This window comes from Falco peregrinus, chromosome 9, assembly GCF_023634155.1.
Source record: "Falco peregrinus isolate bFalPer1 chromosome 9, bFalPer1.pri, whole genome shotgun sequence".
In the NCBI taxonomy this organism is placed as follows: Eukaryota; Metazoa; Chordata; class Aves; order Falconiformes; family Falconidae; genus Falco; species Falco peregrinus.
Window position 1 is genome coordinate 25,221,759 of NC_073729.1, and position 12,522 is coordinate 25,234,280.

At 43.4% G+C, this 12,522-nt stretch overlaps 2 protein-coding genes across 3 annotated transcripts in view; one reads left to right on the forward strand and one right to left on the reverse strand.

Moving 5' to 3' along the window:
• Nucleotides 1-47: 47 nt before the first annotated feature.
• TCFL5 (transcription factor like 5) lies at nt 48-5,725 on the forward strand. Of its 2 annotated transcripts, none has more exons than XM_027795896.2 (6): nt 48-991; nt 1,672-1,858; nt 2,478-2,637; nt 3,270-3,516; nt 3,905-4,046; nt 4,746-5,725. In XM_027795896.2, exons 1-6 carry the CDS (start codon nt 264-266, stop codon nt 4,863-4,865), a joined length of 1,584 nt encoding a protein of 527 aa, XP_027651697.2. In that variant the 5' UTR covers nt 48-263; the 3' UTR covers nt 4,866-5,725. The 2 variants fall into 2 exon arrangements, with proteins under 2 accessions (XP_027651697.2, XP_005243884.2); XM_005243827.3 differs by having other exon boundaries at nt 3,273-3,516.
• A 151-nt stretch (nt 5,726-5,876) lies between these two features.
• The window catches only part of COL9A3 (collagen type IX alpha 3 chain), a 41,126-nt gene continuing 34,480 nt past the window's right edge, over nt 5,877-12,522 (reverse strand). The window contains exons 28-34 of the mRNA XM_055813848.1: nt 12,239-12,283; nt 11,643-11,675; nt 10,806-10,952; nt 10,109-10,163; nt 9,152-9,334; nt 8,817-8,894; nt 5,877-6,915 (exon numbers count right to left, since the gene is read on the reverse strand). Coding sequence (XP_055669823.1) covers nt 6,740-6,915; nt 8,817-8,894; nt 9,152-9,334; nt 10,109-10,163; nt 10,806-10,952; nt 11,643-11,675; nt 12,239-12,283 — 717 coding nt within the window. The 3' untranslated portion in view covers nt 5,877-6,739. The remainder of the gene's footprint in view (nt 6,916-8,816; nt 8,895-9,151; nt 9,335-10,108; nt 10,164-10,805; nt 10,953-11,642; nt 11,676-12,238; nt 12,284-12,522) is intronic.

The window sequence follows — 12,522 nt, forward strand, 5'->3', positions numbered from 1 at the left end:
GGCGGTGTTGGAGCGGGAGGGGGGGCTGCCTGGGCTGGGAGGGGGACACCCGGCGGGAGGGGCGGCCGGGCCGCCTGGCAGCCGGCTCTGCGGAGCTGGGGCCGTGCCGTGTCACCTGGCGGGGGGACAGAGCCGGTGTTAGCGGCAACTCTTACACCCCCCCGCCCCCTTTTTTATTTGTGTTATGGGCAGCACTGATAACTGTGGCAGGTGTCACGGTTTACCGTGAGAGGCACTGGTAGCCGCTTAGGTCTCCCGTGGCCATGTCGGGCTCGGTCCCGGAGGAGCCGCAGCGCTCCACCCCGCAAGGCCCGGCTGGCGATCCCCATCCCGGGCCACTCGCTGCCGCCCCGGGCGGCTCCAGTGACCCTCCCTTCGGTGAGCACAGCCTCGGCTTGGCCACCACGGAGGTCAGCCTGGTGGAGATGACGGAGATGGAGTATACCCAGCTGCAGCACATACTTTACTCCTACACGGAGGCACAAGCTGGTGAAGGTGATGTGGAAGCCAGGCTGGGGGCTTTCTCCTTGCCTGGTAGCTGTGCTGAACCCCCTCCGTGCCAGGTGAACCCCGGGCAGGAGGGGTGTCCGTCGGCCCACTGCGGGAGCCAGCCGGTGTTCCCGGTGCCCGGCCAGGCAGGGTTACCCTCTGACAGCGCTTTGCTCAGCACCAGCCCGCATTTGGGCTATGCTGACTTCCAGGAGCTCAGGATGATGCTACTGAGTGAGTCTAACCTCCCTTCGAATGAAACGGATCAAATGCCTAATGGTAGCTCTGTAGAAGTCCCAGGGCACAGTTTAGTAAAAGTTAAATGTGGTGAAAATTCTGTTGGGCTGCATAAAGAAAACATACTTGCTGAAAATTTGGTACTGGCACCAGAGGCCAGGTCTAAAACTGCAGTCAGAGTTCGGTTGGAAGAAAGATTCAACAGCATCCAGAGAGAAAACCCCAGATGCCAAGAACCCCAAGAATCTGGAGTAACTCTTAACAAGTGTGTTGCAATTAATTTTAGTTTATGTTGTTAAACTATGTATCATCGTATAGTTCAAAACATTTTCTGAATGAAACCTAAGAACAATACTTTTTTTAATACACAAGAATGATGGGTTGGGCTTTTTAAACTGCCAATCAAACATGCCTGCAGCTCCACTGACGTCAGATTAGGCCCCTCTGTATGTTGCATAAATACTACAGCGTGTAGTCCCCAGGTTAGTTAATTACAATAATTTCTTTAATGTAAAGAAAGGTGAGAGAACTAGTTTTAACTTGCCACTTGCTAAAAGCAAAGTAAAGATTGTAATAAAATACTAAGAGCAACTGATTAGTATTACAATGTGGAGGCTTGACTACAGGGAAAACTTTGAGGAAAAATACTGTGTTACAGCCTGGCTCTGTAACTGTATTAGCGTGCTAATAAAACATTTTATTGAGGCATAAAGCTGAATTGTTACTGCACAGAATGAAATACTTTCTCAGCTGGTTTTTGTTTTGTTTTGTCCCTGAAGTAGATAGTATGGGAATAACTGATTTCTGTTTACAGTAAGTGAAAGTGGTTTCTTGGTGATAGTTAGTAGAAGTATGTGTAGCTGTAGATTTTTCTGCACTCATTTTCATGTAGTCAGTCTGTTTACTGTGTTGTGTTTTTTGATTTGTTTTGTTTTGTTTTTTAAGTTTAGTAACATTGATTCGACAGCCATCAAAACTGATAGCTGTTCCTGTGCGTCAGCAAGAAAACAAGTGTGCTGCATTAGGGACAAGTAAGACTGCAGCTGCCAAGCCTTCTGTACAGATGACATACCCATTATTTACCATGAATGCATGTTCTGCTGCTGGAAGTGCTAATCCTTTGCAAGCACAGGTAGGTAGTGTGTTCACCACTGATTGAACTCTGCTAATTTCAAATGCTAATAATGTTACCCAAGAGGTGTAATAGAATTCTAAAGCTTTCTGTTAAAGTTGTGACTTGATTTGGATAAGGATAATCAATGATCTGTAATGCAATTTATTTATTCTTATGTTAATTTTTAACACCATACTTACTCAAATTACTTGTGTAGCCTTTTTAATAATGTGCATCCAGGCAATGATCAGTAGATCATTAGATTTCTTACTAGAAAGGTATATTTTTTCTTGAGTTTATCAGTGTGTCATCAGCTTCATCTACACAAGACAAGGAGACAGTACCATTTTCTGTGATTCTTTTTTTTTCTATAATTTTGATGAAAAAGATATTTTTTTTTCTCCCCCAGCTCACAGTAACTTATGAAACAAGAGTGATAGTGTAGGACTTGGAAATGTCAGAGGCATCCCCAAAAGATCATCAGTCTGTCAAAATCCCATGGTTGTGTGCAGAAGTAATTGGGATTTCTTCTTATACAACGCATTGAATCACAGAGATAAAACTTAACATCAAGATATCAAAATAGTCTCTTTTTTATGTATATAGTCCCCAAAGTACTTCCTTTTTGTTTTCACAGACCTCTGGAACGTCTTGCGTTGTTTTGGAAGCTGCTAAACATGAAGACCTTGGGACACCCAAGACATTCTCTTTCTGCTGTCAGGAAGCTGAATCTGCGAAACAAACAGTTGGTGTTGTGAATAAAGCTTTGCCTGAGGAAGTTTGGATTAAAGTTCGAGGTAAACCACCTACCCTCTTTTCACTTAGCTTTCTCTTGCCTTCAAAACCACATTTTTTTCTGAATTTGCATGTTTTCTAGAATGAATATGGTTTTAGTGAATCATACGAGGTGTGGTTTTTGTCTGAGATGTGCTATAGGCAGTATGGGACTAGATTTCTCCAAAAGTTCGACACCTATGAGTTTAGCTATATTTTCAAAATTTTTTAGCACTTCCAGCTTGAAGTGAGAAAACCTGAGCTTGCAAAGTACCTTTCAAAATCTGGGCCTAGAGTAAGCAACTGATTTCTTTCTACACTTATGGTCCCCAAAGTTGATATAGCAGATCCAGGCAGGATCAAACTGGAGAACATTTAAAGGACTGCCTCAAATGCTTGTCAAAGGCAGGCATGGTCTTGTTAGGTTCTCTGAGAAAGTAGAATCTAGGTGGATTTTGAAACAGCAAGCAGTGCCTTAGGGCTTCTGAAGGACGTGCATTGCTGGACAAGAGGTGATCTAGGTTGGCAGTAAAGCTTCAAAGATTATTCCACCTAAAGAAAGAAACAAAATGTATTTTCAGAGAAAGAAAATTAGTATTTTCAGTAACTAGCGGGAGGGTTACAAACGTGTTCTTTTCCTTTTTATTTTTCCAAGAAGACACCTTATGCAAGCAAACGATAAACAGAAGAAGTTGCAGCCAAATAAGCACACTGGATCCAAACATAGATCGCAAACCTCTTGGTGAAATCCAGAATATGTGTGATAGTAGCCAGAGCACTGCACCTGCCCATGGCCCTTGGCAGTCAGCACAGTCAAATTCAAGTATGCAGCTGCAAAGTGGCCCACAGAACGGAATCACGCAGCGAAGAGAAAGACATAACCGCATAGAGAGAGACAGAAGGTAGTTTCTATGGGGAGTGGCAATACAAAGTTTTTGAAGCCTAAAATACTGATACTGTAATAAATCTGTCATTATCCAGAAAAATGTAAATTCAAACATATTTTGTTTTACCAACCAGAAAAAGCAGTGCAGGTGCTGAGGTTTTGGTGTTTGTTGTGGTCATCCTTGTTTTTTTTTTTACTCTATAAACAAACAAAAAGAGATATTTCACCAGTTCTGTAAGGATCAGGTAACTTTGCTATAACATGACTAATATACAAATACAAAACTTGTAGCAAACAAAAAGAAGTCCCCAAAGTCCATGGCATGTAGGGCTTGTAGTCTTCCTTTTTTTATATTTTATTTCCTTCTCGCCCATCAGTTGACAACCTTCTCTATTTCCCTGCAGGCGCAGAATCCGGATTTGTTGTGATGAGCTGAATCTTCTGGTTCCGTTCTGTACTACTGATACTGATAAGGCAACGACTCTACAATGGACAACCGCGTTTCTGAAGTACATTCAAGAGAGGCATGGTGATTCCCTGAAACAGGTTTTAAATCTAATTTCATTCTTTCCCTTGATAAAAATGTGAAATGTTTTAAAGCTATCACAACATAGAGAAAAGTATACAGAATGCTTCTGCTTGGTGCTCTTTGTGAAGGACTGCTGTATCATTGAACCTTCCTTTAATTTTTTTTTAGCTGGTTCAGTTCAGTAGTGTGAAATCATAGGCTGTCCTTCAGTCAGGGTTTTCAAATCAGATTATTTTTTTTATTATTATTATGTTTTAGTTAGCTCAGTTCCTGAGCATTATACTATCTGCACAACAATGTAGAATTGAGGTCCTCTTCAGTCATTCCTCCCACAGTTTGCTCTGTTACATCCCACCTGTTTCACAGAGTTGTTTAATTTTCATGAACTAGCAGTTGGGGTTTGCAGCTATGTGTCCCTGCTGTCTCAGGGTGGGTGAGAGCAATAGGTTATGTGCCCTACAAGCAGCTCCCATGCTACCACTCCAGTAGTTGCAGCTCCAGAGTAATTGTGGCTCTGCTGAGTATCTTAAAAGAGAGTAGATGGAGTGTGGTCAGGAAAAGCTGCTTGGCTAGACGCTGGTATGGCCCCTCTGCACTTCCTATTAAAGGTTTGGGGTGGTTTTTTTCCAACACACTAGCAAAACAAAACCATACATCTCAAGTAAATAGCTGTATTAAACATAATCATTACTTATTTTTTGTATTTTGATTTTTAGGAATTTGAGAGTGTGTTCTGTGGTAAAACAGGCAGGAGACTAAAACCAGCAAGATCAGATTCATTTATAACGTGTCCAGTGCAGGAAAACATGCATGGCCATGGAGACCAAGTAGTCTGAACTGGCTGCCTTGACTTGCATGACAAGCGTGGCTAAAAGTGGCACAAGCTGTATTTTATTTGTTCTGTTTACATACTGAACATGAATATAAAATGTAACTTGTAAAAATAGATAAATAGAGCTTTAAAGAAAACATTCTTTACTCAAAATGGAAATGAAAGTTAACTACCGACAGTCAAAATCAGTGCTCCGTTAAAGGGGCTTTGGGACCAGAAGGTACAAGCAAATGTCATGACAGCGAAGTGTTTTTCCCCTTTAGTTATAAAAAAAAATGTGCTTTTTCTGTTTATTGTTCTGCTTTGGGGCTTTTTTATTGTTTTGGTTTGTTTTTTTTTAAAGATGATCCAGTCCAGATAGGAATAGTTGTAGCACATCAATCTGTCCTGTTATTTTAATGTCTAGATGCAAATGTACTCTTCAAGTGTAAAAAGAAATTACAAGTCACCATATTATAATGCCCATCTTTTCCATTAAAAATTTAAAGGTTTTATTGGTTAATAAGTGCATAATTTCTAAACTGTGCTGATGTTATGAAGTTTACATTTGCCATACATATTCTAACATACTTGGCCCCAAAGAATAATAGAATGGTGTTAGCATTTTTCTTTTTTAAATACTGTTTTTAAAGTCTTATCACACAACTGTCCACAGGTTCTTGTGTTGTTATTTTAGTCCAAGTGGCATATCGTAGACGGTAGAATATTTCAATGCACAACATATTTTCATATTTAAAGATAAATAAGATTCCTTTGTTCATAGGCTTTAGCATATAGGGCAGAAATGGAGTAGTGCGTGAGCCGGGAGAGGGTTTATTTATTTTTTTAAAACAGATGATACTAGCAGGTTTTAAGTACCAAAGGGTCTCCCAATATAAGTACTGGTTTAAATCACGGATATGGAGAGTTTTGCAGCAGTTTATTTCTGAACAATCCTAGTAAAACCACTTCTGGAAAATGGACCTCAGCTGAGTTTGATGTGTATAATGACACTTACAACATCACAAAAAAAAGGTTAAAAAAAATCTCCTTTTATTTTTACAACAGTTCATACAGGTGTTTTTGGCTGGACTTTAGAAGAGCATCCTTCCTTATTTAGGGTTTCATTCACAATTACTGTGCAAATAGCTTAGGTAGAGGTCGTGAAAATGCTGTTACTTAATTTCCTTTATTATCATATGGAAATATACAAAAATTCTCCCCTGTAAATCAAAATATATACATTACACTTTTTGCGGAATTTGATTGCAAGAGGATTACTGTTCACTACTCTCGGCAAATATTTGAGGTGCATTCTGAAAATCGATAACTGACAGCATACGTGTAAACTACAGCCTTTACTTAGGCCAGAATCTTAAGATATTAAAGTCCAGGGTATTTAAATGCCTAATTTCCACTGATGGAAGTAGCAGTTAGGTGCCTGAATACCTTAACAACATCTGTCTTACTGCACAAACCTGCGTAACTGAAGTCAGTGGGAGCAGCACCAAGGAATTCAATTGACAAGGCTCAAACATTTATACAGAAAAGTTGTGATCTTTAGTACACAGCTGCAGCGGGGGGAGGTGATGGTAAAAAGGAACAATGCCTCCTCTTGCAGGTCTCTTGAACAAAAGGAGAAAGGGAAGGTGAGGGTGTTTAGCAATAAAAATTCTGGAAAATAATTGGAGGAGGGGAGGAGAAAATACTCATAAAGCATCTTTTTAATTAAAAGTTTTCATCTGATGCTTTCTCTTTCATAGAACTGTGTCAAAGTCTCCACTTAATATAATAGAAGGAACATCTGTCCATTTATCACTAGGAGGATTCTGCTTGTTTTCTTACAATGCACTGTTTATTTAAATATTCAGTCACTTCTCCATTTCTTGTACTGTCGTTTTATGATTTTTTGGAAGTTGATGCTCCAACAGCTCCCATGCAGGCTGACGTGTCGCATATTCCTGGAGTTCCCTGAGCCCCAATAGCACCAGGAGTACCAGGATCCCCTGGAAGACCGGGTTCACCCTGAGCACCATCACGACCATTTTTAGTAATTCCAGGTACACCAGGTGGTCCTAAACAAGAAGGGGAAAAAAAGGTTATTTCCTTCCTTTTATTTTTTAAAATATATTTATATGTAAGTGTTACTTTTAGTGTTCTTAAAATACTTTGTCTGTACATGAGACTTGTTATGGCCTGTTGAGTACAAGGTGTTCAATAAATTTACCCTGAATCCGGAGTATGTGCGTTGGATTTTTTAGAGTGCCTTTGGCTTTGCTGGAATTACCTCGGTATAGCTGAAGATGGATGTTCAGTATTGCGCTTCCGTTACGCACGTGTCTGTTCCGACTTTTGACGACCACTGTAGAACTGGATGCCGTCTCAACACTACCTTAGTTAGTGTCTGACTCCATGAATAATAACAAGTAATTTGTACCCAGGTTTATTTGATGACATCCCTTAATAGTTTGCCCAAGGGATGCCCTGGATGTGTGAGCTCACAGCTATCCCTCCTTCCTGGCCCCCAGCGTGCTCCTTAGTGGGAGGCTGTGGCCTTCAGCTCCTTCAATTCATTGCACCTCCTTAAGTCTAATTGTAATTAAGATTCTGAGTAAAGGGAGTGGAGAGAATGACAATACAGAACATCTCCCTGACATTACAGATGAGGAGCTTCCTTTATACCTGTGTCTAATTTAAAAAATTTGCTCACAATGAAAGACATAGTTTTTTTATTGGGAAAAATAATTTCTGCTTTGAGTGGACTCAAGCTATTATTTTTATTTTTTTCCTTCAGATGCTAAAAATAATTCACAAAACACTAATTTCTGTAACAGCAAGCTACTGAAGCCTTCCGAAAAACTATAAAATATGATTCTGTCTTCTTGAGGGACAGCATTTCTGTCTTAATTAGGTAGAGAGATGCTGCCTGATTCTTTTTATTCATGTAAGTGATGAATTGCATCTACTGTTGATCTCCTTAAGTTTCGTAAGTAGGAGAAATGCTCTCAATATCTGATATGTGAAACATAGCCTCTTTTTACATGCTTTGGAAAAGAAAACATCTATGGAGTAATGCAGTGATTTTACGGAAGAATAAGACAACTGAGTATAAATAATCTAGTTTTATGAAATTATATAGATGCAGAGCCTGCTTTTGGTGCCTGTAGCTTATTCACTGTACAGACATCACCACAATTAGAACAGCTGCTTTAATTGGTGGGCAAAATAAAGAATATTTTTCCATTTTTTTTAATAGGTATTCATTCCTTTGCATAAATCAATCTCTTGCGAAGAGATTCATGACTTCAGGAACTGGGATTATAGGCAGGTACAGAGCAATCACACCACTATCTCTCAAAATTATTACGCTAGGAATTTATATTGGTTTCTGGTGAAATGAAATACCGTCCCTGATTTCTCATTTGATCCAGAAACATGAGCTGAGGTTTGGAGAACTGCAGCTGGTGGTCCAGGCTGTAGCTTTCACTGCAGGCATTCATTAAGCAGAGCAACAAAGAGACACCTGTCCGTCAGGAGACGGGCAGCAGGCATCGTTCTCTTGCCATAATCTGGAGTTAGGCACCTTTAAATAAACTGATACACTACCTGTTAATTAACTAGTTAGTTACTGCGTATGAAGTACCACTGAAAAGGAAAACCACCTGACACTGGCAGCCACGTGGGAGTAGTTAAGAAGGGTCCCTACCTCCCCATCTATAGAAGCTCTGACCTTTCACAGGCCATCAGTGGAGGAAACCAGCAGCCTTTTCTCAGAAACATTTAGGACTAGAGAGGATGTACTAATTAACTTCCACTGTTCAAACTGTCTGCACCTGCTGTTACCCACAGGAAAACCACCCTACTGTAATGATTACAGGGACAAAGCGATTGTAATATCCAGCCAACAACATGCAGAGCTGTCCCTCTTAAGCCCTTACTTTAGTCGTGGTTTGTTACATTATTTGCACAGCCTTACCTTGAAGTCCTTGATCGCCGTCAGGCCCATCAATACCTTGACCAACAGGTCCTTTGTCTCCCTTCTCACCAGTGTCACCTTTAATCAGAAACAGACAATTTCAACAATGAGTTGCTACTGCAGCTGGATCCAGGGGCAGGAAACAGCGAGAGAAGCTCAGAATCCTCAGGACAGCACTAGGATCTTTGCTTGCACCGTGCCCCTAAAGATGCCCTCTGGGACTCCCGTTGCTCCCCAGGGCGCGGCCTTTCCCCCTCCACTGCTGAAATTACTACAAATTTGCAGTTTATTTCTGTGGGCATAAACCAGAAGCAGGTTGGTTTAGTCCTACTCACCTCTGGGACCAGGATCGCCGAGTTCTCCTGTTGGCCCTCTGTATCCAGGGGGACCGCGAGGCCCAGGGTGCCCAACGCTTCCCACAGCGCCAGGAGGACCCGGGGGACCAGCGGGGCCAGGGCGACCCATCATTCCAGGAGACAGGGGCTTTCTCAGGTTAGCAGCTAACTGTGCGATTTGATCTGGAAAGAACAATTACAAACTGCATGTGTGACATGTTCGCTCTTTGCTCGGCTGCTTGTCGTCTGCCACCGAGCGAAGGAGCAGCTGAAAATGCTGTCGGCTGGTGAAGCAGAGCGGGATGCCCGGCCAGCTCCTGCTCCCGGCCACTGCGATGTGCTCGCTGTTTCTGGCAGAGGGAAACACTGAATCTGTCCTCTCGGCTCACCTGTGGCCTCTTTTTTTTCTTTTAACATCTCCACAGAGGGAGATACTGGGCAGAAATCTGCAACCCATTGATCTTTCCTGTTTCCTAAACCACTTTAAAAGAGCTCAAGCTAGAAAACGATACTGAAATAATGAATCCAAACCAGTTTCCTGAAACAAGCTTTCAGAGTTGCACTTCATCCCAATGGCCGAACAGTAACTCCAACGGCAGGGGACTGCTCCTCAGGGATGGGCCGTGCTGGGGAGGGGAGCTGGGAGCTGGGGTTCAGCACGCCGGCGCACAGGGCAGGTACTCATGGGTGAGGGGGCGTGATACGTGTGTCAAAGCTGCTTTCCAGCACACTTTGTATGTTGCCACGATGAATCATTTTAAAATACTAATTTTAGAAAAATGAAAGACATCCCAGAGAACAAGATGACCTCCTGAATAATCTCCTTACGTTAAAGGTCAACATGCTTTTTCTTATTAAGACAGAAAAATAAATTTCAGGAGTCATTTTATGTTCAGGATCTACTCATCTTCAGCTAAATACGGTAACTACAGTCCGCTTTCTCTCCGTAATACTCACCATTTATCATTTCCCCACAGAGTTCTCTTATATGTTGTTCACTGGCCTCTTTGCCCTGCAATTAAGAGAAGAATCTGTCCTTACACACACCACGTTACGATAACCAGCCCTCACAGAGGCTTCAGGCCACGAAACACATTTCCAGCAGCTCAGCAAGCAGCACAGGATCCTGCCTGAAGAGCAGTGGGGTTCCTGCCCACCTTCAAAAGACGACGGCTTCGATTCAGAAACTGTCGTGCTCATGGCAGCGATCAACCTTAACGTTGGGTATTTAATCTGGGGCGTCCTTGGCCTTTCCTGAATGATGAGCCGCGGGCCCTGCGCTACGGCGGAGGGCTGGCATTTGAAGGGCTCAACAGGAGCTGTGGTTTTAAATGACCAGTTTCTAACCCTGTTCTGTAATGGGGACGGTGACTTACAGCCTGGTCCCATGGGCACAGATAATTTGTCCACCCCTGTGAGAGAGGGGTTCTCCGAGGCACGCGTTCGGGGGCACTGCAGCCCTGACACCTGCAAACTCTTCATCTCTGTGCACGGGTGGATCCAGGACACAAGACTGAGAGCTTGCAGGCACAGTTACCTACTTCTGCCTGCTCAAATGCAAGGCCTTATTTTTTGAATAGGCATCTAAAATCCATGACCTATTGATTCTCCCCCAAGACTCCCTGACCGTGCCCCAGCAGCAGATAATACTTACAGGAGGCCCAGGTTTTCCCGTGATGCCAGGAATGCCCTGCTCCCCCTGATGGCCCATGGGCCCTGGGTGTCCCGGGATCCCTGGTACTCCAGCTGTCCCATTAGGGCCTTGGACACCTTTTGGACCGAGTTCTCCTCTTTTTCCTGGCTGTAATGAAGAAGAAAAAAACCCCAAACCACTTAAAACAGAAGACATGGTCCATTCTTTTCTCATGGGAATTAGTTAAGCCTTTCTTAAGATACAAATATCTTAAGGGCGAGTGTCAAAAGGACGGGGCCAGGCTCTTTTCAGTGGTGCCCAGCAACAGGACAAGGGGCAACGGGCACAAACAAACATGGGAAGCTCCATCTGAATACGAAGAAAAACTTCTGTGAGGGTGACAGAGCCCTGGCACAGGCTGCCCAGGGAGGCCGTGGCATCTTCTCTGGAGACATTCAAAACCTGCCTGGACACAGTCCTGTGCAACCTGCTGGAGGTGACCCTGCTTCAGCAGGGGGTTGGGCTAGGTGAGCTCCAGGGGTCACTTCCAACCCCCACCATTCTGTGATTCTTCAGGTTTCCCTAACTGCTCTGGCTGACCATGTACATTTCTGACATCATATGGGTGGGTTTATGTATATAGATTACGATAATAGGAGCAAAATTACCACATCTGAGTGTTTTCAGTGCCACAAAAAATTGTCATTGTCATAGATTTTATAACATGACTATGAAGAAAATATGCTTCTAGGAAATACCACCAGAACATAGTTTATGGAGATACATCATCAAAAGATGCAACAGGCATGTTTACTCCCAAATCTTTTGGGGCACGAGCCCGCAATGTCTTACACATACCTCTCCTTTTTGGCCAGGGGGACCAAAGGGACCCTGTCAGGAAGAAAAGGAAAAAAAGAAATAATGATCCATGCAGGCAATGTGCATGTAAAGCCAAACCTCCCAAGGTCCAGGAAGCCACAATGACATGTGCGTGGCATCCAATGGGCTTTTCTAGCAAAGGGGCCAGGAACGGCTATGGGATGCTGGGGACCAGGTTCAGCCCTGGCACACGGGGAGGACTCTGGCGTCAAGACTTGCCCCAGGTACCAACGCTGAACATGGGTCCCACCAACCTGGCTGCTTCTCGAGATGGACTGACCTGCCATGGGCAGAGCAGCGTCAACCGCTCCAAGGAGCAAAATGACAAGCGAGTGCTGACACCCTCAGTTCTGCCAAGGCCATGCTGGCCACCCAGTGCTGCCTCGGGTCAAGAGCCGATGTACACCGTGAATACGGTGGCAGAAAGGTTTGGGCTGCTTTCTCCTTTTCGCAGCCAGCAAGGTTGGAGCTCTTGGATGGTTAATTCTGACTGACCACATTAGTTGTTGATACACGGTTCTCTAGACCCATCTGTTACTTGAGGAGTCAATTCTACTGAATTCAAGGACACTTACCAGTTCTCCTTTGTCACCTGGGAGGCCATCTGCTCCAGCAATGCCCTGGAAGTGAGATACCAGAATTAACAGTGCACAATTATTGAGAATAAGGCTCACTCTGAGACTTGGATAACCTCAGCTCCTAAGGCACATGGGGGCACTTGTCAGCTTATACAGCTGGTCCAGCAAAATGAAGTTCTGTCTTCCCGAAGCTGAATTTACGGTAGCTGATAAATGGCACTCGTGGTGTGGGGCAGCTTGCCAAGGACTAGGTGCCCTCTGCAACAAGCTGGTACTTGGAT

What these genes read in the sequence shown, in the direction of transcription:
- TCFL5 (XM_027795896.2), top strand. Translation starts at nt 264, where the DNA reads ATGTCGGGCTCGGTCCCGGAGGAGCCGCAGCGCTCCACCCCGCAAGGC. An exon ending in AGTTTGGATTAAAGTTCGAG is followed by an intron (nt 2,638 to 3,269) that starts GTAAACCACCTA and finishes TATTTTTCCAAG; the next exon opens with AAGACACCTTATGCAAGCAA. An exon ending in ATGGTGATTCCCTGAAACAG is followed by an intron (nt 4,047 to 4,745) that starts GTTTTAAATCTA and finishes TTTGATTTTTAG; the next exon opens with GAATTTGAGAGTGTGTTCTG.